Source organism: Podarcis vaucheri, assembly GCF_965113315.1.
Source record: "Podarcis vaucheri genome assembly, chromosome: 7".
Classification (NCBI taxonomy): domain Eukaryota; kingdom Metazoa; phylum Chordata; class Lepidosauria; order Squamata; family Lacertidae; genus Podarcis; species Podarcis vaucheri.
The window spans coordinates 6,528,874-6,541,929 of NC_138765.1; the positions used below are offsets into that span (position 1 = coordinate 6,528,874).

The 13,056-nt window shown below is 52.7% G+C and overlaps 2 protein-coding genes and 1 long non-coding RNA gene across 3 annotated transcripts in view; all 3 read right to left on the minus strand.

The window, feature by feature from the left end:
* Positions 1 to 1,034, minus strand: part of PLD3 (phospholipase D family member 3) — a 28,784-nt gene extending 27,750 nt beyond the window's left edge. Inside the window, exon 1 of the mRNA XM_082231149.1 lies at positions 693 to 1,034. Within this exon, the coding sequence (XP_082087275.1) occupies positions 693 to 998 (306 nt within the window). The 5' untranslated portion in view covers positions 999 to 1,034. The remainder of the gene's footprint in view (positions 1 to 692) is intronic.
* A 751-nt stretch (positions 1,035 to 1,785) lies between these two features.
* LOC309537045 lies at positions 1,786 to 4,481 on the minus strand. The gene is made up of 3 exons (XR_014221787.1): positions 4,400 to 4,481; positions 3,318 to 3,949; positions 1,786 to 2,140 (listed from the first exon to the last, which is right to left on the minus strand). It is a non-coding gene; the product is annotated as an uncharacterized lncRNA (long non-coding RNA).
* A 1,835-nt stretch (positions 4,482 to 6,316) lies between these two features.
* Positions 6,317 to 12,683, minus strand: HIPK4 (homeodomain interacting protein kinase 4). The gene is made up of 2 exons (XM_082233547.1): positions 10,542 to 12,683; positions 6,317 to 6,892 (listed from the first exon to the last, which is right to left on the minus strand). The coding sequence occupies exons 1-2, from the start codon at positions 12,186 to 12,188 to the stop codon at positions 6,710 to 6,712; spliced, it is 1,830 nt and encodes a 609-aa protein (XP_082089673.1). The 5' UTR covers positions 12,189 to 12,683; the 3' UTR covers positions 6,317 to 6,709.
* Between the last annotated feature and the right edge of the window lie 373 nt (positions 12,684 to 13,056).

A 13,056-nucleotide genomic window follows, 5' to 3' on the forward strand; every position in this document is an offset into this window, starting at 1 on the left:
TTTCTGTAATCCGGATTGGGAGGAGACACGCAGAAGGTCGCGGGACCCAAACCCACTTCCAGCTCGGGGCTTCTCAGACCTGGGAGATGCTTGGAGAGCCTCGCAGCGGTAGCCAACGTGACGCCCTCCTGTGCTGCCGAACTGCCTGACCCTTGGCCGTGTGGGGCTGGCGAGAGTCGGGCAAGGCCTGACCTTGCCACCTGCTCCAGGGAGGCGGCCTCTGCCGGACTCCGGCTCGGGGGAAGAGAAGCGCGCCCGCTCGGTTGACTGGGTGCTACGCCCTTGGGCACCCGGGGTGCCCCCCGCGCGTCCAGGGCGCCATTCCGACGTGACGCGGGAGCCCGCAGGTGCAAGGCAGGCGGGGCCCGATTGTTTCCGAATAGGAAGCTGGGGTGGGAGCAGTGGCGTAGCCTGGGGGGTGCAGGGGGGCCGGCCGCACCGGGCGCAACATCTAGGGCTTAGGGTTAGGGGGCGCAAATCCACGGGTTAGGGGGCGCAAATTACTTGCCTTGCCCGGGTGCTGACAACCCACGCTACGCCACTGGGTGGGAGAAAGAAATAGGGGGGGATCTCCTCCAGGCCAGGTCAAGGGAGAGCCCCAGACGCGCCCCGATCGGAATTCAGTGCGTCTCGTCGGGGCGGAAATCTGCGCCCCCCACAAAAGCCCCACCCCGCCGCGCACCCCCGTTTACCTCGGGCCGGCGGAGCAACAGCTGTCGTGGCGGCGGCGCTTTCCTCCGGACGGGGACAAGCGGCAACCCCGGGCGGGGCGAGGACGCTGCAGCCGGCCAGACGGCCCCCAGGCGGGGCTCCCGCTCACGACCCGCCCCCTCCGCCCCGGAACCTGCTGGGTGGTGGCTGCGCCTCTGAGCACGTGCAGAGCGCCTCCCTGCTGCCCACCCGATCCCAGCAGCCAGACTGTGAGTGGGAGGACGGAGGTGGGGGGGGGAGACCCTGCCCAGCAGGTTATGGTTATTGTTGTGGTTATTAACTAACATATGCCGCCCTTCGCCCTGAAAATCACAGCATCCCACCCCTTTTTTCCCGGGGTTGCGAGCTCCTCGCCGGCAAAGAACGAGTTAAAAGCAGAGGCAGGGGCTCCGCCCCCTGAATGGAACTCCTAAGCACCACCTGGGACCGTACCATCTGCCCTCGGGAGAGGAGGCGGCGAAAGCGTGTTCTTCACAGCGCGGAAAAGCGGAGCAGCGCTGCTTCCAGTTTATGCCCCTGACTTAAATTATTCTCTGGCGGACGGGGAGGGGCAGCTTGACTTTGACCGCCGCCCTTGGAAAACGAATTCATCCATTCCCTTCCCCCCCTCTGTGAGAATGGTTCCTTCCCAGGACGGCGGAGACAAAGGGAGCCGCGACCGCTCAGGACGAACCATTATAGCCAGTGAAGGGGGGCACTCTGAAGCGGCAAGGGAAGGAACTGGGCCCCGTAGCCCTGAATAGTAAGGAATAAAATGGGATAAAAAGCGATTGGAGGTTTTTGTTGTTGTGCCCTGGGGAAAAAGGTCAGAATCCCCTGCTCTGCATCCGTTCGCCCCCCAAGGTGTCTGATGGTACCTCCCCACGCTCTATTAACTCTTAGGTGGCCGCGACGAGGACGGGAGGAGAATGCCCCAAACTGCTGCGTTAGTTTCTTCTTTGATTCTGCCTGCAGAGATTTTTGCCTGGCTCTTCTGGGTCCTTCCTGCACCCCAGATCGAAACTGGGCTCCCCCTCGTCCGCAGTGCTGCCTTTGTGTCATTTGCAAATGGCAGTGGCCGTGCAATTTTGGGATTCAATCCCATACTACCAAATTCAGGTTCTGCAATTTAGGGCTCTTGGGCAACAAACCAATTCCACCCCCACAAAAAATGTGACGGGGAAATTAACTGGAAAGTATGAGATATGGTTGGCATCCGTCTGTCTCGAGAGACAGTGGAGGGGTGCGCCTTCGGGGGTGAAATCAAACAGTTGGAGAATCACAGCACCTGCTGTGGCTGCAGAGACCGATACGGGAGAGACATGTTTTCTTGCAGCCGGGGCAGAGGAAGGCGTCCAGTTTTGCTGCTGCAGATGCACCAGGGCGTTGCTTCTCTCTGTGCTCCTCCCAGCGGCCATTCCTCCTCTGGTCATGGCTATGGCTGTGGCATCTGAATATAGACTGCATTTTTAATCAAGGCATATATTGGCTTATATCTTGATCAGGTTCCTAAATTAAATGTGCTTAGATTTTCAAAAGTTTCATGCCAGGCAGACCAGCTGCTTAAGAAAACACTGGCAATGTTTTCCTCCTAGACAAAGGGGCCCCTTGATTTATAGCAGAAAACAATTCTCAAAGTCGTAAAAGCTGGAATTACAGACTGAGCGAGGACACTGACCCTACATGTTACAGAAGATAAAAAAGGCAGAGACCAAACATAATTAGGAATGGGTAAATAGTAAAATAAAACCGTTAAACTTGAGCCACAGGACAAAAGGCCAAGAGCACATGGAAAACAAAGCAACTGGCTAGAGAAGGGGGGGAGTGTAAACAGGGGAAGAGGCTTTTTTCCTATTTTACTTTGAGGCTGTAAACTGTTTCTTCCTTTTTACTTTGAGGAAGTTTATCCTTCTAAAAAGCTATCTATGATAATGTATGAAATATGCTGGCTTAAATGTAATTATTAAGAAATGCTAGATTCTTATTTCATATAGTTGTAAGAGTTGTAATTAAGTCAGCCATCAGCCTAGCCCCCCTGTCGGACAGGAGACGCCAATCGAGCGCTCATGACAGATGGCTGTCGGGCCTTTGTTTAAAGACCTCCAAAAGGAGATATTTCATTGATGATGCATGAGAATATGAACCCAAGGTCTCTGACATCTGTTCAAGATAAAATTTTAAAATTATTAACCATCTGTTTTGGAGGGCAAGGAAGGCAAGAGGTGAGCTGGTAATTAAGATTCCTTGTTGAGACACATGTAAGATATATTACTACTTATTTGTCATTTATAGATGAAACAATATATAGCTCTTTGTGTTCCATATAAGGACAGGAGGATATGGGTGTATCTTTTAGAATTGGTTATAGCAATCAGCCAATAGGAAATTCAACCAGGCTGATTGAACAGAGGCAGCCACAGGAGGAGCAAAGGGGGCTGGATTAAGGGAATATAAGTGCTGGCCATAATGGCAGGAGGCCAGGCCAGAGCTTGGTAACCATATACCACTGTGCCTCTCATTTATTTGTCTGACAAATAAATTATTATTTTAATTTCTCTGTTGCTGCGTTGAATATTTCATTCCAGCTAAGCGTTAACCACAAGCAGGGTGCTACATGGCCACACAACCTGTCTTGTCTCCAGGCACGGTGGTTGTCTGCAAGGGATTCCCACATGATGGGTGTTACCAGCCTTCATGTTTGCAGACATTGTTGTAGTGCAGACGTGGTCTACCAGTGAGCCTAGTGCCTGACGCCATCTCCCCACAGAGCGCACCTTGGGGATCCTTCTGTCTTCTATTCTGCAGCCTTGACCAAGCCAGCGTGGACATCACTGAGACGGAAGTGCAAACATGCTGGGAATGCGCATCTTTGAGACTCTGTCCTTCTCTGTGTGTCCCAGAGAGGCCATTTCCAAGGCCTGCCACACCCTCTCCCTGCCAGGACTCTGCCATGGCCCTCTGCTATGGATGCTTTAATTGAGGTTCCTGCATTTCAGGGGGTTGGATTAGATGACCCTTGGGGTCCCCTCCAACCTATGATTCTAATAATTCTGTGGCTGCCTGCCAATGCACTTGCAAAGAAAGGGCAGCTGCCCACAATTCCTGTGTGTCAGGGATCTCCTGCCAAGCCTCTTCATGGGCAAAGAGGGCGCTTAAAGTGAGTACCTGAGGGATTGAGAAACCAAACCAAACCTAACACAGAGCCAAGAGTCATCTCCTCCCATGAGAAAGGGAGCAAGGAGCCTTTCCAAAGCTGGGGCTGCTTCTTTCAGCTCCTGCCCCTTCCAACATCTTTTTTTTTTAATGATATTTATTAAAGTTTCAAAAAAGGTTACCAAAATAAGAGAAAGGGGGGAAAAAAAGAAAAAATACAAAATACAGAAAAATAAAAACACTTAAAAACAAATCAATCTTTCCATGTCTTGTCTTTCATTTGCTTGTTTCCCTGACCTCCTCACACCTCCCTTTTTTGTATTCCAGTTCAGTTAGTTAATTCAGCAAATACTTTCCCTCTTTGTTTTTATCCTAATCCTTTAACAATATATTGTAACTTTGGATTCTCACCTGTTAACAAACCATTTTTACATACTCCTTTGTAACATTGCTGCTAAAACCACTTAACTTCATTCTGACATCATTCTAACATTCATTAATTTTGCAGTATTTCTGTAAATCGTCTTTACATTTCTTCCAATCTTCTTCCACCGACTCTTCTCCCTGGTCTCTGCCCCTCCCAACATCAAGGGACCCTTTTTCCTTTCCAACATCAGGGATCCAAGGCAGGATCTTCCATAATAATATTAATAATAATTTTATTATCTATACCCCATCCAACTGGCTGGGTTTCCCCAGCTTCCAGCAAAATATAAAAACATAATAAAATGTCAAACAATAAAAACTGTGAAGTCAACCCACCTTGCTGATACTTGAACACGGAGTGTAGTGGATCGGCTTGGATTTGTTCCATTGCAGAGGCAGAGCTCAGGTTATTTCATATTCTGCCTTTCCCTTCTGCCTGCTTCCCCCCCCTTCCTTTTCCTTTTATTCCCAAGCAAGTGCCTGAATTTGAAGCTGAAACGTGTGTGCAGTGGCCCCCCTCAGGGCTTTAGGATTGCCTGGCATTCAGGCTACTGGGAATTCAGGACTGCAGTTGTAAGTGACCATCACACCCTTCTGAGGTCTGGGAGAGAGTGTGGGCTGCTTCTCTACTCCCAAGTAAACCGCAGGGCTGTCGGTTGAACGGAGCAGTGCTGGGTGCCCTGGCTCGGGACCTTTCAAAAAGTCATCCCTTCGTCCCAGGTTCCCACCTGGGGCTGCAAGAGAACGAGCAGGTTTGTAGCAGCAGCTGCTGGACAGTAAAACCCCTGCTAGCCCTGCAGGTGTGATAGGAATTTTGAGGTCTTAGATATATGTTAAATGTTCATAAGTGTCCCAGCCAAGCATGTACATAGATCAGCACAGGAAGACCGACCTGAAACCATTTTTGATTCCCAAATGTTTTCTCTGCCAGGTCAAAGGAAAATGGAAAAGCCTCCCCATTGTCTTTTCCTTCACAAATCCTGTCTTAAGGGCACATTTGACCTGGCTCAGGAACTAAGTATTTATCATTACAAAAGACTGGCCAGGCTCCCCAGGCAATCCAATCAAGTGACCATTAAACAGGTAACCTGGCAGACAGGAGGTAAACATAGCACTCAGATTTCTGCTGTAGACCACCCTTTCTGTGATGTAAGTATGATGTATCTGGGGGTGGTGGTCTCTAGCTACACCTGTTCTGTGATGTATGCATGATGTATGGAGGGGTGGTCTTGAGCTCCAGGGCAGGGAATTTCAAAAGTCTATAAAAGGCCTTGTGTGCCATTGTTCGAGGTTCCTCCTACACCAGTGTGGTGTAGTGGTTAAGAGCGGTGGACTCGTAATCTGGTGAACCGGGTTCGATTCCCTGCTCCTCCACATGCAGCTGCTGGGTGACCTTGGGCCAGTCACACTTCTTTGAAGTCTCTCAGCCCCACTCACCTCACAGAGTGTGTGTTGTGGGGGAGGAAGGGAAAGGAGAATGTTAGCCGCTTTGAGACTCCTTAAAGGGAGTGAAAGGCGGGATATCAAATCCAAACTCTTCTTCTTCTTCTTCTTCCTGCATGTGTGTGGTGAGTGAGGACCCTGTTGCAACAGATCAATAAAGATCAGGCTTTGCTTCTCAATATTCTCTGGTTGGCCTCTGTTATTTTCTCCTACCAATAGGGAACCTACGTAAGGACTCTATATGGGCTCTTGGGTACCCCATAAGGGAAAAAAGGGCAGATTCTTGTTTACAACACAGGGCTGTTGTGTTGCAAGTGGGACTATGCAGCAGGTGCAAGAAGCTTCTGCTGGGCGCCCCCTTTGGTCACAAACCCCATAGGCAGCCCCACAAGGAGCTGTGCCGCTCTGAAGCACCATGGGGCGAGGGTGGGAGAATGAGCACCCAACTAGCAGATGGGCCGATGGAGCCCACAAGCAAGTGGCTGGCCTAAAAAGCAGAAGCTGCCCCGTGGGACTGAGACCCTTCCATCGCCCAGGGTGGGGAGCCATGCATTGGTCTGGGTGGGGCGTGGACCGGTCCCTAGACAAACGTGCCGCCAACGCCTTCTGCAATTGGATAAAGAGTTTATTATTGCTGTGGTCAAGTGTGTTTGTGTGCATCTGGCGCTGCTGGGAGGATAGAGGCGGTGGGGGGGGGGGCAGGCTGCAGTTTGCCAAGACAGACTGGCAGGCCTTTTTTTGCTCTGGAATAGAGGGGACTTTCCCCCCCCCCTCCGCCCCATCCAGCCTGGTGCACCTTGTCGCACTGCCATCAGGCCTCCGCATAGTTCGGTAAGAGTAAGGTGGCTTTTATTAAAGCAAGTAGCTTTGGGCAGCGAGGAACAGTCTATATATTTAGTGGCTACAAAGGAATCTGTTTCGAGGGCCCCCGGCTGGGGCCATCTCTCTGCTGCGCCTGCCCTCTTCCGGGGTGGGGGGGTGGGGAGGGCCCGCGGGGTCAGTGGTGGCTGGCGATGTGTTGCAGGTACGGCTGCAGCTGGTGGCGGTTCCGGGAAGCGTGCAGCACTGCCTTGAGGGGGCCCCGCTCCATGCCATGCTCTGCCAGCCAGTTCTCCTTCGGCAGCCAGCTGGTGGGCCCAGGCAGCTGGGCGGCTGGCTCGTACACCTCTGGCTGCGCTCTCTGCCAAAGAGAAAGACGGCACCGCGTTACCGGACCCACGTCATAGAATCATAGAATCCTAGAGTTGGAAGAGACCACAAGGGCCATCGAGTCCAACCCCCTGCCAAGCAGGAAACACCATCAGAGCACTCCTGACATATGGTTGTCAAGCCTCTGCTTAAAGACCTCCAAAGCAGGAGACTCCACCACACTCCTTGGCAGCAAATTCCACTGTCGAACAGCTCTTACTGTCAGGAAGTGCTTCCTAATGTTTAGGTGGAATCTTCTTTCTTGTAGTTTGGATCCATTGCTCCGTGTCCGCTTCTCTGGAGCAGCAGAAAACAACCTTTCTCCCTCCTCTATGTGACATCCTTTTATATATTTGAACATGGCTATCATATCACCCCTTAACCTCCTCTTCTCCAGGCTAAACATGCCCAGCTCCCTTAGCTGTTCTTCATAAGGCATCGTTTCTAGGCCTTTGACCATTTTGGTTGCCCTCCTCTGGACACGTTCCAGTTTGTCAGTGTCCTTCTTGAACTGTGGTGCCCAGAACTGGACACAGTACTCCAGGTGAGGTCTGACCAGAGCAGAATCCAGTGGCACTATTACTTCCCTTGATCTAGATGCTGTACTCCTATTGATGCAGCCCAGAATTGCATTGGCTTTTTTAGCTGCTGCGTCACACTGTTGGCTCACGTCCCAACGCCAGCCCCCGGTTCCCTGCAGGCTAGGTGGCTATGGGGGTCCCTTCCAGCTCTGTGGTTCTGTGTTTCGTTCTGCATTCATGGTGCAAGCAGCCCTGGTGGTCAGCAGGGAGGGGGATATGTTTCAGGGCACTTGTGAAGCAGTAGCTCTAGGTGATTGGAGATAATAGCTATATAGAGAGTTGGAAGGGGTCTCCAGGGGTCATCTAGTCCAACCCGCTGCAATGCTGGAATCATAGCTACAGAATCCCTGACTGGTGGCTATCTGCCCGGGAGCTCTATCGAGCATTATGAATTTCCCCCATTGCATGAATAGTTTTAGAAGCTTCTTTCACTTATGTTTTCTCTAAATTTAAGTCCCAAGCACTGCGACCTTTCTATAATAATAATATTCCCTCCCTCCTCCCTAACCTTTTCTCGTATTATCCCGTATTACAGACTCCCCCACCTTATCACACCTGTTGGTTTATCTGTCCCTTTTTTGGAGGTGGGGAGTAAGGCAGTTGGCCCTTTTCCCCAGCTCTGCTATACCCACTGGGAAGTGGGGCCGTCGGAACTGCAACCCGTTTCCTGATGTGCCTATGCCCATGCGCAGCTCACAGCAGCGAGAGACTCGTTTCGCTCTGCATCTCTTCCCAGAGGATGGGCTTTGCCTCTTTCGCTGCTGCAGCACAAAATTCTCTCCCCACAAGACCCGCTGGTTCACTGGAGTAGGTGGGATGGTTTCACCCCACACCTGGCGCTGTGACCTGAATCTCACCTGGATTTTGTGATAATAGGACATCTGTATCCTTTTCACCATCATTGAGAGATGGAGAAATTCTGCTTTTCCCTGCTGAATATTTTGGTGTCAGGCTTCACTCCCCACTGCACCCCCATTTATTTCCATCTTCACATAATTTTCTCAGCCCTTTACCTCCAAGCCTCGTTCACTCATTTTAATAGCCCATCTTTCCTTCAGGGAGCTCAATGTGATGTTCATCCTTCTCCCCTCCATTTAATCTCCACAACTCTGCAAGGCTGAGAGAGACAGTGCTTGGCCCCAGATCAGCATCATGGCCGAGTTGTGGGGGGCGGGATTTGAGCCCTGTTTTCTCCCAGGTCCTAGCCCAACACTCTAACCACAACGCCACCCCTGGTTGTTGGCACCTAACCCTGGCTTCCGAACAGCTGCTGTCAGGTAGCACTGGCCTCCAAGCCAAAACTGCAGCAAGGCGAGTGAAGCCGTGGCACTGGAAGTTTGGCAAGGAGCATGTCTGTGCTGCAATCACCATGTGCCAAGCAGAAAGGGGAGGCAGGCTGGGAATGCCCATTGCCCCATTGCATTTGGGGCGGGAGGGGGAGGTCGGAGGCCTGCAAGCAGCTGGCAAGTTGTTTCTATGAGGAGCAACTCTTGACAACCAAGCTCTGAAAAGTGCAGATCCTGCCCCCCATACCTTGCTCTTCACATGCTGTGAAAGGATTCCCTGTAAGTCAGCAGGCCTTGAGGGAGGGGGACCCCTGCACCTTCAAACCGCCCTGACTTTGAGGGTGCTCTTCCTTCACCCTGGCCTTTTAATGTTAGGTTCCTCCTGGCTCAAGCTTGCCTGGAAGGCAGGAAAGAACTAGACCAGCCTTTCTCAACCTTGGGTCCCCAGATGTTGTTGAACTGCAACTCCCATCATCCCTAGCTAGCAAGGCCAGAGCTCAGGGATGATGGGAGTTGTAGTGCAACAACATCTGGGGACCCAAGGTTGAGAAACACTGATCTAGACCAACAGTTCACAGAGGAAGGGAGCGGTCCCACCCTCTGGGGAGACAGTGGAATTTCCTAGTGGGGGTGCTAAGAGGCAAGTGGGTATCGGGGAGGTGCTGGGGGTGGTGATTTACGGCTCCTGCTAATGGTCTTTAAACCAGATATCTGATATCATCCATCCATCGTGTTAGGAATTCACTGAATTTGCTGAATGTGGTACCCAAGACTCTTGCCAACGGACTGTCAGATTTTGAAAACCAGGCATCTCTGGACCAAGTTAGTCAGTTTTGCTGAATTAATTCAGCTAAATAATGGCTTTTGAATAAATTGCAAATGTTTGTAATTTTTATGGAGATGCTACCTTCCTTGGTGGGTCATGCCAAGCGTTGGTCTGAATAATGCTTCTAATCAGATGGGGTAGGGGGCACTAGGGACAAGTTCGTGGAACCAAGGGGGCGCGTGTGGAAAGCAACAAAGCAATACAGGGGGCAAAAGGGGTCACCGTTGGTCTGAGAGCAGGTGGGCAGCCTGATTTTTCTATCTGGGTGGAGGGAAAGGGAGCCTAACCCTGGTAACTAAAGTATTGCCAGAGTTTCCAAGGGACCTTCCAGCACCTTCTGGATCCTTGGAGACCCTTCCTTCCTCCTTCACCCATAGGTGCAACCTCTCCTGGCTCAGCCCACTGCAGAAGTTGCTCCAGAGGCTTGGTGGTGGCCTAGTTCCAACACTTGAGGACACGCCTTGGACTGTTACTTTGGTACACAGGAAGAGGAACACAGCTGTATACCGAGTCAGGCCATTTTGGCCCATCTTAATCAGTATTGTCCACACGGACCAGCAGCAATAGCCCTCTAGGGTTGGCTCTCAACAGTGGAACGGACTCCCATGAGAGGTGGTGGACACTCCTCTTCCTTGGAGGCTTTTAACCAGAAGTTGGGTGGCCATCTGTCATGGGTGAGATTCTCGCATTGCAGCAGGCTGGACTAGACGACCCTCAGGGTCCTTTCCAACTCTGCAATTCTTTGATTCTCCCAGCCCTACCCAGAGATGCTTTCGGCGATTGAACCTGCAATGCAGATGCCCTGCTTTGACCCATGGCTCTTCCCCAAGACCCATCTTCAGCCGAGACACATCCATTGCCTCAACTCTTGGGCTCATGGCTCCTCCGAGACCCCAGCAGGTCAGTCCCCCCGCCCTGCTGTGGCCCCTTCTCCCCAGCCCTCGTTACCTGAGTGGTGGGCGAAAGCATCAAGCCCCTGGGGTAGCCGGGGTCTTCCCTGGCGTTGGACTCTGGCAGGGAGGCTGTGCTGGCGTTGCTTTCCTTCTCCCACGTGGGGGGCTCCTCAGGGGAGTACTGCCCCAGCAGGATCAGGTTCTCGAAGGTGGGGTCTGGCTTGGCATGGTGGGACGCCTTGCGGTGCCGGGGGCTGCCGCGGCGGTTCCGGTAGTAGGCCGGGATGGGCTCTTGCTGCGGTTGCTCCTGGCGCAAGCGTAGGCTCTGCAGGACAGGCTTGCGCCGGCCAGATGCCGCCTCCGGGGGCCCGGGGTGGGTCGGCTCATACAGCCCCCCGCTGGGCCCTTCTCCCCACACCTTCAGGGGTGCCTCCTGGCCGGCCTCGGCGATGCTGAGGTCATCCATCTGGCTGGTGGTCCTCTGGATGCCGTGGGCACTGTTCTCTTCCTGGAAACTGTCGCGCACCGAGTAGAAACGCTCTTCTTCCATGGCGCTGTAGAGCTGCGCCTCCTCCTCGGTCTTGCTGTGGCTGGGCAGCGACTCGTGGAGGCTGCGCAGGCAGAACTGGTAGTACTGGGTAAGGTCGTAGTTCTGCTTCAGCGGCTGGGTGGAGACGTACGGGTGCTTCAGGGCAGCGCTGGGCGTGATGCGCTCGTGTGAGTCCCAGGTCAGCATGCGCTTGATGAGCTCCACCATGCTGCGCAGGTCAAAGTACTCGGCCAGGGCCTCCGTGTCCGGGTAGATCATCCTGTGGACGTTGACCGTCTCCATCTGGTCCAGGGACTTGAGCACATACTTCCTTCTCTCCACTGACTTCACCTTGGTGTCTGCCAGGTACTCCGCCGGGGTCTTCAGCTGCCAGGAGTTGACCACCTCGGGGTGCTGGCTTCTCTTGAAGAAAAGGTGAGCCTTCCTGGCCGCATTCAGCAGGGCGGGCCTAGGCATCCCCTGTGTCTCGCAGATGTACCGGATCTGGTCGTACTCGTTGTTGCCAGGGTAGAGGGGCCAACCCAGGTGCAGCTCGGCCATCACACAACCCAAGGACCAGACATCCACCTTCTCGCAGAAGGGCAGTCCCAGCAGGATCTCGGGCGCCCGGTAGAAGCGGGACTGGATGTAGGGCTCTTTGACGTAGCGCACCTCGTTGAAGATGCTGGCTGAGCCAAAGTCGATCACCTTGACTCGGAAAGGGTACCTGACTTGGTCCACCAGCATGATGTTTTCGGGCTTTAGGTCCGCGTGGATGATGGAGAGCTCCTTCAGCTTGGCCAGGGCCCTCAACACCTGTATGGTCACTGTCCGGATGTGCCGGACGGGCAGCGGGGAAAAGTTGTGCTCCTTCTGGAAGTCAAAGAGGTTTTGCTCTAGCAGCTCGAAGACCAGGTAGAACTTGAGCTCGTCATGGAAGAACTCGTGGAACTGGACGATGTGGGACTCCTCCGAGTCCACCTCAGACATGGTCTGCAGAAGCTTCAGCTCGTTCTTGATGATCCTGCTCCGGTAGGAGTCGTTCTTCAGGATCTTGATGGCCACCATCTCGCCTGTGCTGCGCTTCCAGCTCTTCACCACTTCCCCGAAGGTGCCCTTCCCCAGGATCTCAAACACGTCGTAGAAGTCCGATTCCGACTCGATTGTGACCATCGTTCTGGGCTCGCCCAAGCTCAGGAACACGGGTGCAACGTGGCTTCTTGCAAAGAGAGGTTCAGCCGCGCCCTGGAGCCAAGAGAACCCCGTCCTGACTCCGGAACGAGAGATGATGCAACAGTCACTCAGTTCCAAAGTTGCCAAGTTGAGAAGGTTCTGTTATGGAGGTGGGAGGAGGGAGGCGACTCCATGGAGGGGGTCCCCAACAGCACTTATTTTCTGTGCTAGCAAATGCTTTCCTGCCAATGTGAAACTGGGGAACGGGAGGCACTAGCAAAGGACCCCTGAGATATGACCATTCTGTACTGCAGGGTCCCACATGTTGAGTCTTGAATGGATACCTTTTGAGAGGCAGCCCTCACTTTAGGAGGATCCAGTGTCCATGGATGGAGATGAAGACGTCTTGCCAAGAGTTTGGTTCTTCAGGTGAACGTCTGTTAGGAGGTGGGAGTTCTTCCTTTATCTCCACACCCACACCGCCTTCAGAGCATGTGTTGTAGAATTGTAGAATCATAGAATCATAGAATCATAGAGTTGGAAGAGACCACAAGGGCCTTCGAGTCCAACCCCCTGCCAAGCAGGAAACACCATCAGAGCACTCCTGACATATGAATGTCAAGCCTCTGCTTAAAGACCTCCAAAGTAGGAGACTCCACCACACTCCTTGGCAGCAAATTCCACTGTCAAACAGCTCTTACTGTCAGGAAGTTCTTCCTAATGTTTAGGTGGAATCTTCTTTCTTGTAGTTTGGATCCATTGCTCCGTGTCCGCTTATCTGGAGCAGCAGAAAACAACCTTTCTCCCTCCTCTATGTGACATCCTTTTATATATTTGAACATGGCTATCATATCACCCCTTAACCTCC

Coding starts and splice junctions, on each gene's coding strand:
- HIPK4 (XM_082233547.1), bottom strand. CDS start 12,188: ATGGTCACAATCGAGTCGGAATCGGACTTCTACGACGTGTTTGAGATC. Junction 6,893..10,541: donor TGCTTTCGCCCACCACTCAG/GTAACGAGGGCT, acceptor TCTCTTTGGCAG/AGAGCGCAGCCAGAGGTGTA.